General features: G+C 41.1%; 1 protein-coding gene across 1 annotated transcript in view; it reads left to right on the top strand.

The window, feature by feature from the left end:
- Nucleotides 1-13064, top strand: part of zfpm1 (zinc finger protein, FOG family member 1) — a 109113-nt gene extending 96049 nt beyond the window's left edge. Inside the window, exons 5-9 of the mRNA XM_026312416.2 lie at nucleotides 3411-3513; nucleotides 3942-4187; nucleotides 6592-6825; nucleotides 6953-7195; nucleotides 7406-13064. Coding sequence (XP_026168201.1) covers nucleotides 3411-3513; nucleotides 3942-4187; nucleotides 6592-6825; nucleotides 6953-7195; nucleotides 7406-10047 — 3468 coding nt within the window. The 3' untranslated portion in view covers nucleotides 10048-13064. The remainder of the gene's footprint in view (nucleotides 1-3410; nucleotides 3514-3941; nucleotides 4188-6591; nucleotides 6826-6952; nucleotides 7196-7405) is intronic.
- The last annotated feature ends 359 nt before the right edge of the window (nucleotides 13065-13423 follow it).

The following is a 13423-nucleotide window of genomic DNA, read 5'->3' as shown; positions in this document are numbered from 1 at the left end:
ACAGACTGAGAGGCTTCCTTCCTTCTGTCCTACACTCCTGTCTTCTCACTGTTGTTCCAAGTTGTCCCACAGGCAATGTCCATCTTCTTCAGGTATTTCGACTTTCACCTCTGACTGTTAAGTACTATTAAAGAGTTTACTAATAGATTTTTATAATGTGACGAAGTGAATAGGAACCAATGGCTGTCTATAGGACATTAAATACAACCTTTGACCCAAACCAAAATATTCTAATGAGCTGCAGCACTGCAGTGCACATACAGCACACACTTATTCTTGTGCACCTGTGCAGATGCAAATAAAATTATGCTAAACATTTTCCTTTAATAAAATGAACACAAAGAGTTGCACGTAGTCTCCCTGTGTGTAATATAATTCCCTAAGGCATTTAGGGAAGAACTGACTGCTAGGAGAACCATAATTTTGCCAGTTTATTACCAGTGGATAGAACTGTGGTCAGATACATGTGGTGTGAAAAAGTTTATCAGTCTAGGTAATGCTCTTCTGGACAAAAACACGAAATGCTCCAGTTTGAAATGAAACACACTTCCTGTTCTGAACTCTCACTGGCTTTCCCTGGGATCATACTTTCAACGGGTTAGTTTTCCTCCCAGAAAACCAGAAAGAGATCCCCATATTGTGAATTCAGAAGTCCAAGCCTGTCTTTAAATACAGCAGCATTGATGACGCACAAAAGAAATACTGTAACAGAAAGCAAGAACAGGGGAATTAAAATTTGATGAATGATTAGCTTTAGAAGATATTTAAAAACTCATGCGTACAGCATTTGTGTAGAAACTTTGTTTCCACAATATCATAATACAGTATATGTAGACATTTTTGGTGTTTAGAAATAATCTAGTTGCTGGAAACCCATGATGTTTACATGTCAATTTTTGTAACATACATCCTTGAATTGCATAAGTTTTTAGATATATTTCAACTCTGCAGCCAACTAAGGCTATACAGAAATTCAACTGATAGCAGAGGTTCATCTTAAAAGCTCTGAATCCTTCTCACACAATTAACCAAACATTATCATATGTTTGCTACTGCACCAGTGAAAAGCACTGGTGCTCCATCCTTGTTAATATACTTGAAATATTAGCAATCCTGTCCTTAAGATACACTGAACTTTTGTGAGATCTGCTACATTAATGCAAAGACTCCTTAGGAATGACTGTAAGCATTCAGAGCTTTACTATTGATAAACTATATCAGTGCAGGATTTAATCAGTATTACTGATCAGACAAGAGAAGAGGTTTTGTATGGCAGTTGCATTTTATCTCTGAAAAAAATTCAAGGCAATGTGTGACAGTTTCAGTGATCAGTGTGCTCCTCTTTCATCTGGAACCTATTCTCAAATTGAAGCTCTAAACACAACAGACATAGAGCCTCAGAAATATTTATTTAAACTGCCTTAAAAACACCTTTAGAGTGTTTTTCTTAAAACCTCTGCACTTTCTGCAATTTCAAGCTGATAAGGTCTTATTACTTTTGATTATTTAATTCATTAAATTTCTTCCCCATTTCTGAGTGACTTTACCTGCAAACACATGGTCTTTTAAAATATTTAATTCTAAGAATTTTGTTTCCAGAAAAGAAATAGTTGTTTTACGTGTGCTTACTTACTGCTTAAAAACTGAGAAATACATTATACTTTTAGACAGAAAAATCCTCTGAATTTAAATTTAAGCGAACAAAAAATGTAAGGTAACCCCAGCATTATATTAACAGCTTTGGTATTAGGCTTTATACTGTTGAGTCCCATTTGTCATTCTGAGGTGAGCTCTCTCATATCCAGTTCCAAGGGAATGCTGCCTCCTGGTGGAGAGTGCTCAGTACTTCATCAAACGTCTGCTGAACAATACCGTTGGAGAGATACTGCTGTTGGAGAGAGTATGATAGAAAAAAATATGCAAAGATGTCAAAAGTGTTCTCTTTTTAAAATGTTGAATGTGAGAAACACAGAAGCACAAACACTTTTACTGCCATTGCCATCAATGGCTGGTAAAATGCAAGTTTCTCAAAACTCTTATTTTGTAGGCCAAATACAGGCCAGTGTGTGTGATGAACATATGTATCGGGTTTGCTAGTTCTTTATGCTGACACAATGTGAAGTCAGCTTTATAGAGCAAAGTATGTTCCCCTGTGTTCATTGCACTCCTAGAATTACTTACCATCCACATACCACAATGTATGTTTCACTGACACAGTGTACTGTCATTACTGGACAAGATACTTTCTAATGGTGATTTTTGAGAATAACAAGATGTTGACATTAATTGAAATTAGTGTTTCAGCTACAACCAACTGACATGACTGTAGCAGAGTGGTACTGTGTGTTTGTGTGTGATGGATGGGATAATGTGTGTACATTTTTGTGTGTTTATCTCTGTTTTATGTGTTCTTGTCTCCGGCTTTACTCAGTCTCATACCTACAGACACTGGACGTTGACGCTCTTTGTCCAGTGTATCCACTGTGGATCTTATTATGGCAGCTGTCTGAATAGCAGCCTGCCGACCTCATCAGATCTTCTTTCTCTTCATTTTCTTCTCTCACTCTCTCCCGGGGTCTCTCTTCCTCTTTTGTTCCTCTTTTCCTCTTTTGTCTTTCTTCTTTTTTCTCCTTTTATTTTCTTTGAGGCTTTGTTCAGCCCATGCTTCCCTCATTTCCTCATTTCCTTCTTGGGTTGTAATCATCCTCTGCTTGTTGGCAGTCTTTTTATAAATGGGTGTTTACCACTGGCCACACACTGGACAGTATCATGTGGCTGTGTATTCCCAATTGACAGCAGTTAATGCTTGGATATTTGTGATTATCTCATGGTCTGCATGCTGTGAAGGAGCCCAGTTTAAGAATAAAAATGACACTGAACATGACATTGAAATGAGCAGTTCTCTATATTAACCTGATTTGTTTTGCATAAAAAATGTTGGAAATAAATGTAAATAGTGGGATGACAGCAACATGTAAACCCGTGGGATAATAGTTAAGGAGAGTGACAGTGTAAAATGTCCAGCTGTGGGATGTATGTAGATATTTCACAAATTGTTAGCACTATGAACATTAAAAGACCTATGACATTAAATTTGATTTTTGAGGGCTGTGGTAATTTTCAATGTCTTGGTAATAATAATTCACATTCATGGGCAGGGGTGAGTTTGAAAAGGTTGATCTTGTTTTTTATTATCATGAAATTGTATAAAAAAGGCCATTGTAGTTTTTATGCTTTATCATTTTTGAATGATATATTGGGGAGAAAAACAGCGGATCATTACATTTGAGAAGGTGGAAGCGGAAGATTTTGTGACTCATAAATTAAGCAGAAGACCTTCATCAGCAAGACCTTTTAATGAAATGCTTCCATCTTCATCTCTTTCTTTCTCCGTGTGCGTTTGTATGCAGAACCCCAGGTTGACTCTGGTGTGTGAAGATCCAGATTGTTGGGTTAGTCACCTCCCTCTGACCTCTGACCCCTCAACTGCCAACTGTATCATCTACACCCAAGGTGAGTTTTTTTGTTTAGTTTTTATGTGAAATTTAAAAAGCACCTTACGTATTCACCTGAATCTTAAGGGTTTTGCTATTGTGGACATATGGAACATCTGAATAGAGTAACAATTAAGCTGATTAGCTACAAAATTGTTTCCTGCTATGACGAGTCCATACTGTCTCTGATCTCTAATCAACTACCACACCAGAAATAGATTCAATTTCAATCAATCAATCAATTCATCCATTAGCTATTCCTCTTATCCTGTAGAGCGTTGCAAGTAGATAGAATTTAGAATACTTAAAACTAGCATAAAAATTAAAAAAATGAGTCTCTTCATGTCTTTCAAAACTAGAGATAACAATTTTATTATACTTGGGCAAGAATAAAGTTTTTCTTTCTTTGCCATTGCCCAGTTGTGACCTTAGTCTGTGTGCTTCCAGGTGATGAGCTGTTCTGTAAGGTGACCAGAGATCTTGCTCCTGGTCAAAGGCTCCTGGCTTCCCTTTCACTACTTGTAGGCTCCTCCTCCCCACTGCCCCAGCTCTCTCCTCCACTCAGCCTTGTCACACAGAAACAGCCCATGGTGAAGGAAGAGCCACTGTACCCGTCGGCGCTGCGCTCAGATATCCAGCTCCTCCCACAGCAAGCAGGAATGGCCTCCATCCTGGCTACTGCTGTTGTCAATAGTGAGTGTTGTATTTTAAACATTAATTATTTTTATTTGTTCTAAGTAGCTGCTTCTTTGTTTCTACTGTAAAGTATACACCAATCAGCCATAACAGTATGACCACTGACAGATACAGTGAGTAACACTGATTATCTCGTTACTGTGACACCTTCCAGCATGTTGGGTATATTAAGCAGCAGGTGAACATTAAGTCCTCAAAGTTAATGTGTTGGAAGCAGGAAAAACAGGCAAATGTAAGGATCTTAGTGGCTCTGATAGGGGCCAAAGTGTGGTGCTAGATGACTGGGTAAGACCATCTCCCAAACTACTGATCTTGTTGGGTGTTCCCAGTCTGCAGTGGTTAGTACCAACCAAAAGTTGTCTAGGGATGGACAAACAATGTGAACAGACAGGGTCATGGGTGTCCAAGGTTCATTGATGATGAGGTTAACCTACTGTCGATTAAACTTTCAAATTTCATTTATACTTTAAAAAAAAAATCCCATTTTGTTTGAATCTTAGTTGCAATGTTTGAAATAATTTACATTGGTCTCTATGAAGAGAAACAGTCAGTGGGCAACCAGAGTGGGGAGAATGTTGAAATTATTTTTAAACATTATCTCTAACTTGTCCTCATGATAACAGTTTTCACTCCTTTTCATATGTTTTTCACTAAATGGTGGACAAATGTGTTCTCCTCCTGACAGTGGAACTATGAAAGCAAACAGATTCACAGAAGATGCACAGTGAGCTGCAGAGTGACACAAGTGCCAACCTAAAGCTGCATTGACTCCTGTGTACACAGTATTAGGCCGGTGGTCATGATGTCATGGCTGATCAGGGTATATATTTGTAGTTTGTGTGACAAAGTTATGGATCAGGATCAAATGTATTTGATTAAAATAATCTATACGGTATTTAGTGCTATAAAATGTACTAGAAACCCCAACAAGATAGCAGAAATGCAGAATGTACAAAAATATGAGATACAAAGTAGGCACTGAATACAGTAGTAGTAGTCTTCTAGTCTTTTATGCAGTATGTTTTGGCTTTATACCTTTCTGATCATTGAAATACAATATGGCACCTGAGAGCCTTTATGATATACAAATGTAATGTTCTCTATGGCCTCAAGAGGACACTACAGTTCTTTTAGCCCTGTCAGTTCTACTTCTTGAGGTTTAGTATTGGCCATGTGCTATGATGATGTCTGTGGCTGCTGAGCAGATACACAAATACATAGGTATATTGTGACTGTTATCATATTTGTTATATATTATGAAATCTGACAACACTACAACAAATCATTGGATGCTATACAAAATAACTCTACATGATAACCTGTATGATAGCATAATCTTTGACCTCCATTGCCCTGGATAATCATTGCAGTGGAATGTGTGTTTGTATGTGTACTTTTGTATGTTAGCACTTGCTCATTCTATTATAGCTGTAGACTGACTTCTGAAAAATTTATTCTGTTATATACGTGTACATTTTAAGTATATTCATTTATTCCTAATGAGTGTACAGCTAAAAAAAACTTTAGAGTAAAATTAGAATATGCTCATCATTCCACTTATCCTGGCACATCCAAGGTCACAGGAGGGCTGGAGCCACTTACAGCTGACATTAAGCGAGAGGCGGGCTACACCCTGGACAGATCACCAGTCTATCACAGGGCTGACACATGGAGACAAACACTCATACATAAATTCACGCCCACAGGCAATTTAGAGTCTCTGGGGTTTAAGGGTGTTTTGGGGCCATGGACAAGTTTTGACATGCCCTGACATTTGTGCTTTTTTCAGTTGCCTTTAAACATATTAATGGATAAAGTCTGATAACACTGTAATCAGCACAAACTGGGCTACAATAATATGTGAGCAGCAAGTTTATACATGATTGTGTTTTTGAGAAAACAGCATTTATGCATGGTTAGTGAAAAACAAAAATTTTCTCACTGAAATAAGGCCATAAAACACATACAGAACATTGGTTCACAAGACTTTGGAGACCTGGATCTTGTAGCCTAGAGTCATTGAACAGACTCATTCGTTTCGGTGTTATCAGGAGAAGATGCCACAAAACGTACCGGCATATTCGTCAACCCCTGAGGGTTAACCTAACCAAAAACGGTATGTTTGGACTGTGGGAAGAGAGTACCAAGAGTACCCTACACAGGCATTGGCAAGTCACACAGACTCACACAGAAAGGCCCAGTTTCAAACAGGAACCACTGCAGTGCAATGACACCCTAGAATACTTTATAAGACTAATTACATCCAAATTTAGCAGCTGAGTACAAGTGTAAACAGCTCTATAATTAATCAGTAGTTCATTTCATCAAGTTCAACCAAAACTGATTTGTTATGTTTCTTTTAAGTCAACTAAATGTAAATTTATGTTTTGCTGGGTATCAGAGGACATTTTCCCATGCAAGGACTGTGGAATCTGGTACCGCAGTGAGAGGAACCTGCACGCCCACCTTATGTACTACTGTGCCAGCCGTCAGAAGCAGCCAGCCACAGCATCATCCCCCCCTCAAGACAAACCCAAGGATTCCTACCCTAATGAACGGATCTGCCCCTTTCCACAATGCAACAAGAGCTGCCCCAGTGCCAGCTCACTGGAAATCCACATGCGCACACACAGTGGTAAGAGCAAGATTTATATGTATACCAAACAGGCAAAAGGTCAGAATGTTGACCATGTGCCTTCATCAACCAGTTCATTTGGTCTCCTGCTAGATCTCACTCATTTCCCCTCTTTGTCCTTCCACAGGTGAACGTCCATTTGTTTGTCTTATCTGTCTGTCAGCCTTCACAACTAAAGCAAATTGTGAACGCCATCTTAAGGTCCACACAGACACACTGAACGGGGTGTGTCATGGCTGTGGCTTCGTATCCACCACAAGGGATATCCTTTACAGCCATTTGGTTACCAGCCATATGGTGTGCCAGCCTGGATCTCGCAGTGAGGTTTACTCCCCAGGACCAGGTCTTCCCAAACTCCCCCTGTCCACTGGTAAGTCTTACCTTCATTGTGAAAACTGATTTTCAAAATCAAATGAATTGCTACTCTAATGAGTTGGTATTCAGGTTTGTTTATCAAGTCTCATTCCCATTTTTAGAACTTTAATCTGGACCAGGCATATTGCTCTGAAACTTGCCCATTCTAAATTCATTCAAATATAATCTTCTGTTCCGGTTCATTAATTTTGACTCTCTTTGCCAGGTCTTAGTCCAGGAGACACTGGTGTGGTGCTGAAGTGTCAAGTGTGTGGCCACAACTCTGACTCCCCTTCTCAACTTCAGCAGCATGTACGGACCCATCTAGAGGTCCGGGTTCCGTCTGAAAGGAGCCCTACCCCTCGCCAAATTACCCCATCATTAATTGACCACCCCCAGCTCCAACCATCTTCACAGGAGAGTGAGCCTCTTGCCTGTGTCCCTAAACCAGACTCATCCAGCCCAGGTGCAAATGGCGGCTCAGCCACACCTCGAGACTACAGTCCTCAAGATGCCTCAGTCACTGACCTAAAGATCAAAGAGGAACCTCATTCAGACTCGGAGAAAGAAGAGCAGCAAGTTGAGATTAAGGAGGATGAAGAGGAGGAGGAGGATGTTGGAGAGGAGGATGATCAAGAAGAAAAAAGTAAGACAAAGGAGGGGAACCCTTCCCCATCATCCTGTCAGGCATCAAACTCTCCGAAGAGTCCAGCCACCACTACTGTGAAGGCAGAACCAACTAGCCCCACCCCTGGATCAAGCCCTGCCCATCTGGGAGGCACAGGGTCAGTTCTTCAAGGAGGAGCAATGTTCTTGCCTCAGTACATGTTTAATCCTGAGGCAGCCATTTTGCCTCAGGCCTCAGAAATACTGGCTAAAATGTCAGAGATGGTCCACAGCCGTCTGAAACAGGGCCAGGCAGTTCCTCAGAACAACCCTGCAGCCTTCTTTCCCTCTGGACCGACTGCACCTACAACCACAGCCACTCCACCTCACAAAGGAGCAACCTGTTTTGAGTGTGATATCACCTTTAACAACATCAACAACTTCTATGCACATAAGAGGCTGTATTGCTCCAGTAGGCACCAAGCAGAAGGTGCAACCTCAGCTTCAGGCTCTGGGTCGACAAGGGATGCAGCCCCAGCCATAGTGCCTTCCTGTGGGGCACAAGGCTCATCTGCATCTCCTCAGGGTGGAGTAGCAAGTAGAGCACCCTCTGCCTCTCCTACTGACTCTGACCCTACAGCTGGGAGCGGAGCAGCAGAATCCAGAAGAGTCGTGGAAGTAAAGACAGAAGCTCCTGGGGGGAGAGAGGGTATATCATCCTCTTCTGAAGGGGAAGGCGGAGGTGCAAGTGCAGGAGGCGGTGGAGGAGGAAGAACAAGTGAAGGCAGCCAGAGTCCTGCTAGTGGTTCTGCAGAGGACCTCGAAGACGATCCCAATAGAACTTTCTGTGAGGCCTGCAACATTCGTTTCAGCCGTCATGATAACTACACTGTTCATAAACGCTTCTACTGTGCATCACGCCATGACCCAACCAATCAGCGAGCCATACACACGGCAAAGGCAACCAACACAGCAGCCTTCCTTCCCCAGCCCATTCGCACACGAAAAAGAAAGAAGATGTATGAGATCCACATGGCCAGAACTGAAGCCTTAGCTAATGCTGCTGCTGCTGCTGCAACTGCTGCTACTGCTACTGCTACTGTTACTGCCTCTGCCCCATCTCCCTCCATCCTGGGCCTGGCAGTGAAACAAGAGGTTTCTCCCAGTGGGGCTGACAGCTCCAGTCCTGAAGGAGATGGCCCAATTGACCTGAGCAAGAGGCCACGTATAAGAGATGCTCCACGACATAACAGTAGCAGTATTCTCCCTGCCCTGCCTCTTACAGATTACCACAAGTGCACCGCCTGCAGTATCAGTTTCAACAGCATTGAGAACTATCTGGCTCATAAAACCTACTATTGCCCTGCCACCACCCTCCAGCCCCACACCTTAGAACAGCTTCATAGGCTCAAGAGATCAGCCTCTACCTCTCCCAAAAGCAGGTCTCAGCAGGAGCGCCCAGATCTTCTGTACCCTATGGAGGCCAAGGGTCTTCCTGCTGAGTGGGTTGCCCAGACCCAAGGCACATCACCCAGTCCTCACCCCTCTGCCTTATCTTCCTCTAATACCACATCTCCGCCTCCTACAAACCCAGGAGCTGGAGCTAAAGGTGTAGGTACCAGTTCACATCAGATGGTCTGTCCTTACTGCCCTAACAGGCCTATCACCTGTGACATAATGGAGCACTTCAAGACTACCCATGGCTTGGTTGTAACTATTCAGCCACCCCAGGAGACCCTACCCCAGCCAGGCAGTGCAGTAAGCCGCAGCCCCAGCCTTAGTCCCAGAGATGGAGCTGCCGCAACCACCTCCACAACCCCAAACAGCCAGACTAGGCTGGTATCCCGAGTTAACATAGACAGCATCAATGGGCAGTCCAGGAGTGGTACAACTTCACCTGTATCCCCACTGGTTAATGGCAGCCCTTCAGCTGGGGTTGGATCACCTTTGGCTAGCTCTCCTCTGCCTGTGTCTCCCCCAAGGGCACTCTCTTTGACTTTGTCACCTGTGCCTGAGGTCCTGAGGGAGACAGTGGGGTCATCCCACCTTCCAGATAAGGTTGCCCCAGCCACGGCCTCCCATCCCATCTCCACACCCCAGCTAGCCCCCATTCCTGACCCTAAAACACCAGTGGTGTCCTCTGTCCAAAATGGTAACTCCCGTTTCTGTCGGCTGTGCAACATCAAGTTCAGTAGCCTCTCCACTTTCATAGCTCATAAGAAATACTACTGCTCTTCCCACAGTGCTGAACATGTCAAGTGAGCTGAATAATTCTCTTTTTCCTCTTTCCCCTCCTTTATCTTGCTGAGTCGAGGTTTTTCTTCACTAAGTTCCAAGAAGCTCAGCTGTCCCTTGTCCTCTGCCAGTCCCTCCTCATGGGTGCCAACTGGCATTTAGCTGGCATGATATGAATGAAAATTAATGACTGTTACTAACTTGGCAGGGCCTGATGCCCAGCTGCTCCAAAGCAGAATTTGGTGTTACTAATATACAGTAATTGATATTCCTCCTCCTATGGGTCAAAGTGAGTAGTACACTAAGAGGTAAGACCTGCACACACTGGTGCACCCTCATACCCCAGATCACGTTCATCTTTTTTGTACACAATTCGATATTTACCACTTCCAGGCCTCACAGTATGTTGCTTTATGGGATGTTAAAAGATCTATGTCAACAACCTGTTTTCTGTTTCTGTTTAACTGAGTTTATAATTTAAGTAATGAGATTCTGACTGTGGGGGGCATCCCTGACTGATATGATTATGATTAACCTCCAGTCTTTTCCTGAACTCTTGATGTTCCAAATGGAAACAGAGGAATTACATCTCTTATGTGGAAAAGACTTGATCATTGTTAATTAATGTTTTTATTATCTGTGCATACTGTATGATGTCTGACAAAAAAATTCTATAATGCTTTTTGGTTTCAACACTGGCTTTGTTTATTTGGCTTACTAGAAAAGCTAAGAGTTTTTAGCTAAAACAGACGTGTTATCACAATGTTACTAATTACTGAAGGATATTTCAAAATGGACAGTTTTTCTTTTTCTTTATACACACACATTTTTATTTTCTCTTTAAACTGCAAAGGAGAAAAATGTGAAATATTTATCTTTTAGTCCTCACTGATTTCATGCCAACAGAAAACTACCTACCTAGTGTCTACCTAGAGTATTTGTATTTTTTATTTGTATATTTTTCATACTGTTGGAAGCAACTGTTTGGATCTGGGTGTGTTGAATTGTATTTTCTAAATGTATATATGTAATATCTTCTCACAGTAATCACTGGGATCACACTGAACTTTGTTATCACATTAGCATTTTGGTTCTGTTCATGTAGTCTTTAATTCATGGTGAGATTTGAAAAGCAGCGCAGTGTTTATTTTTATCCTTGTACCTTGCTGATTAGCAGCATGATTAGATCAGAACATCTTCCTCACTTACAGCTTTTCACATCAGAAGGTTTAACGGCACTCTTACTGTTGCATTTATACTTAGGTGAGAATGATGTAGCCTCCCAGGTTTTAGCTAAAGCAAAATAGAAAAAGTCTTTCTTTATTTACCAACCTCTGTATCAAAAGCATGACACATGACACAATACAAACAGCTTTATATTATTTTCTGCTAACTGCTGTTTCAGATTTACACCAAGGGATACAAAAAAACACATCAGTGCTCTGTCTAATACACATGCTATAAAGATGTTTTTTTTTGTTTTGTTTTGTTTTTTTCTTTAATTGATTGTGTTTTTGTCCGGCAATGAAGGCATAGCAGGGAACAGTCAGAGTATGACACCTCACACAGTAGAATAAGCACATGTAATAACCACTTATTGTGGGCCATGGTGTGTGATAGAGAGTCTGTGCTCTCACACATAATCACATACACGCAGAGTTTACAATGCATTTCCCCATGCTGCTGCTGCAGTTGCAATACAGTGTTAGCTACAACTGTGAAATACTTTTTTTTTTTTTTTTTTCAATATTGGTGTTGAACTAGTATAAGATAAGTTTCTTTAAGGCCCAGGCTTCATTTCGAATTCAAACCGCCAATAGGCCATATTGCACTATTGCCGAATTCGGTACAAATAGGATCATTTTCCTCCCAGAAATTCAAAAAGCATTGTCCTCGAAAGGTCGCAAGAGCCTCGAAAATAGCTTTTGGCCTGTCATGATACACCACAAAGGCTCAGGTGTGATTTCAGGTGTGAAAGTTGAAGTGGAAGTTCTAAGGCCAATCACCCCTTAGGATTTCTTTTGGTCTTCTGGGTGACAATGGAGCACGGATCAGGAGATATTTTTGATAAAATGCTAATGTCAGTCTAACTATAGACCTGCAAACACAAGACAGAGCAGGGCCACTGTTTATCAAGTAGTAGCATTAACAGCCCCAAATCAAAGTCTTCACGCCTCTTGTTAGCAGTGGTCACTAACTTTGCCTATAACTAAAGGTCAGATCCATAAAAATACTGACTGAGCATGGGGGATTTCATACTTTTCAGGTACTTTCAGTTCTTCTTTGCCTAAAATGCTGAGGATATGTACACAAGTATTAACCTCTGCAGTCTCTATCAAACATTCAAAGATGGAAAAGCTCAAGTAATAACACCATTTTAACAAAGGAACCTTCTGTTCATTTTTAACTTATCCTGTCCTTATTTTTCATGTAATCTTCTAACACATTAGTTGATGGCCCCTTTTGTCTCTTCCCAAAGTTGGAAACAAATTGTAAAAATTGAGGATTTCCTAATATAATTTAAAATTTCTCATTTTCTGCTCTGCTGTGGTTTGGAGCAGTGCTGTACCAGACACATCTTATTACTAAGTGTTTACAGTTATGCAGGTCTATCTCTTTGTTCTTAAAGGAAGGGGAAAGAGGCACAGAGGCTTTGCTACTAGCCACAATTTGAGAGTGCTGGAAACATCTTTTGAACTTACCCCATCTTATTGCACTGTCTTGTATAAAAATGTGCTGAATGTTTTAGTTTATGACTTTTTTGTAATGTATTTATGTTATACAGCACTTTTCCCCATCCAAAATGGATCATTGGGCTACCTTGAAGGACTTTGTTCTGCCTTGAAGGATTCTGAAATTTAACCCTCACATGAAACTTTTTGTAGTTGTAAATGTTTTGTTAATTATTTTTTCCAGACATCCACAATGGAGAAAATCACAGTGAATGCAAACCTTTTATTTCCATATTTTTTAATTTGATTTTAGTTCCACTACACTCTTGTCAAACTATGCATGGGAAATAAAAAAAGTTCTGAGACACTGGTGAAGAGTGTGACTCTACTTCTTCTGACTTCATTCATCGGGTTCATGTGAATACCTACGCAGAACTCTCATCAAATATCTGACTGGAAGTCCTTGACTTCTAAAGGGGCTTGACTCACCATTGCTGATGCGTAGTCAATTGTAAATCACTTCCTTTCAATAGAAAAATTCCTGTGTGCCATTTCTGTTTAATAGTGGCTCTACAAGAAAGCCTGAATGAATCATCCTCTTTCCTTTTAACATGCTGTACATATGTACCTGTAAGGAGATGTACCCATTCAGAGCTCCAAGGCTGCTTCAATGAGTGGCAATGTGCATACAAAACACTAGTACATTTGAGTTGCACACAGAAGAAATAATG

The sequence above is a fragment of the Mastacembelus armatus genome, chromosome 6 (assembly GCF_900324485.2).
Source record: "Mastacembelus armatus chromosome 6, fMasArm1.2, whole genome shotgun sequence".
Taxonomy (NCBI): Eukaryota; Metazoa; Chordata; class Actinopteri; order Synbranchiformes; family Mastacembelidae; genus Mastacembelus; species Mastacembelus armatus.
Note: the sequence above shows the minus strand (reverse complement) of the source record. Positions and strands in the feature narration are given on the sequence as shown.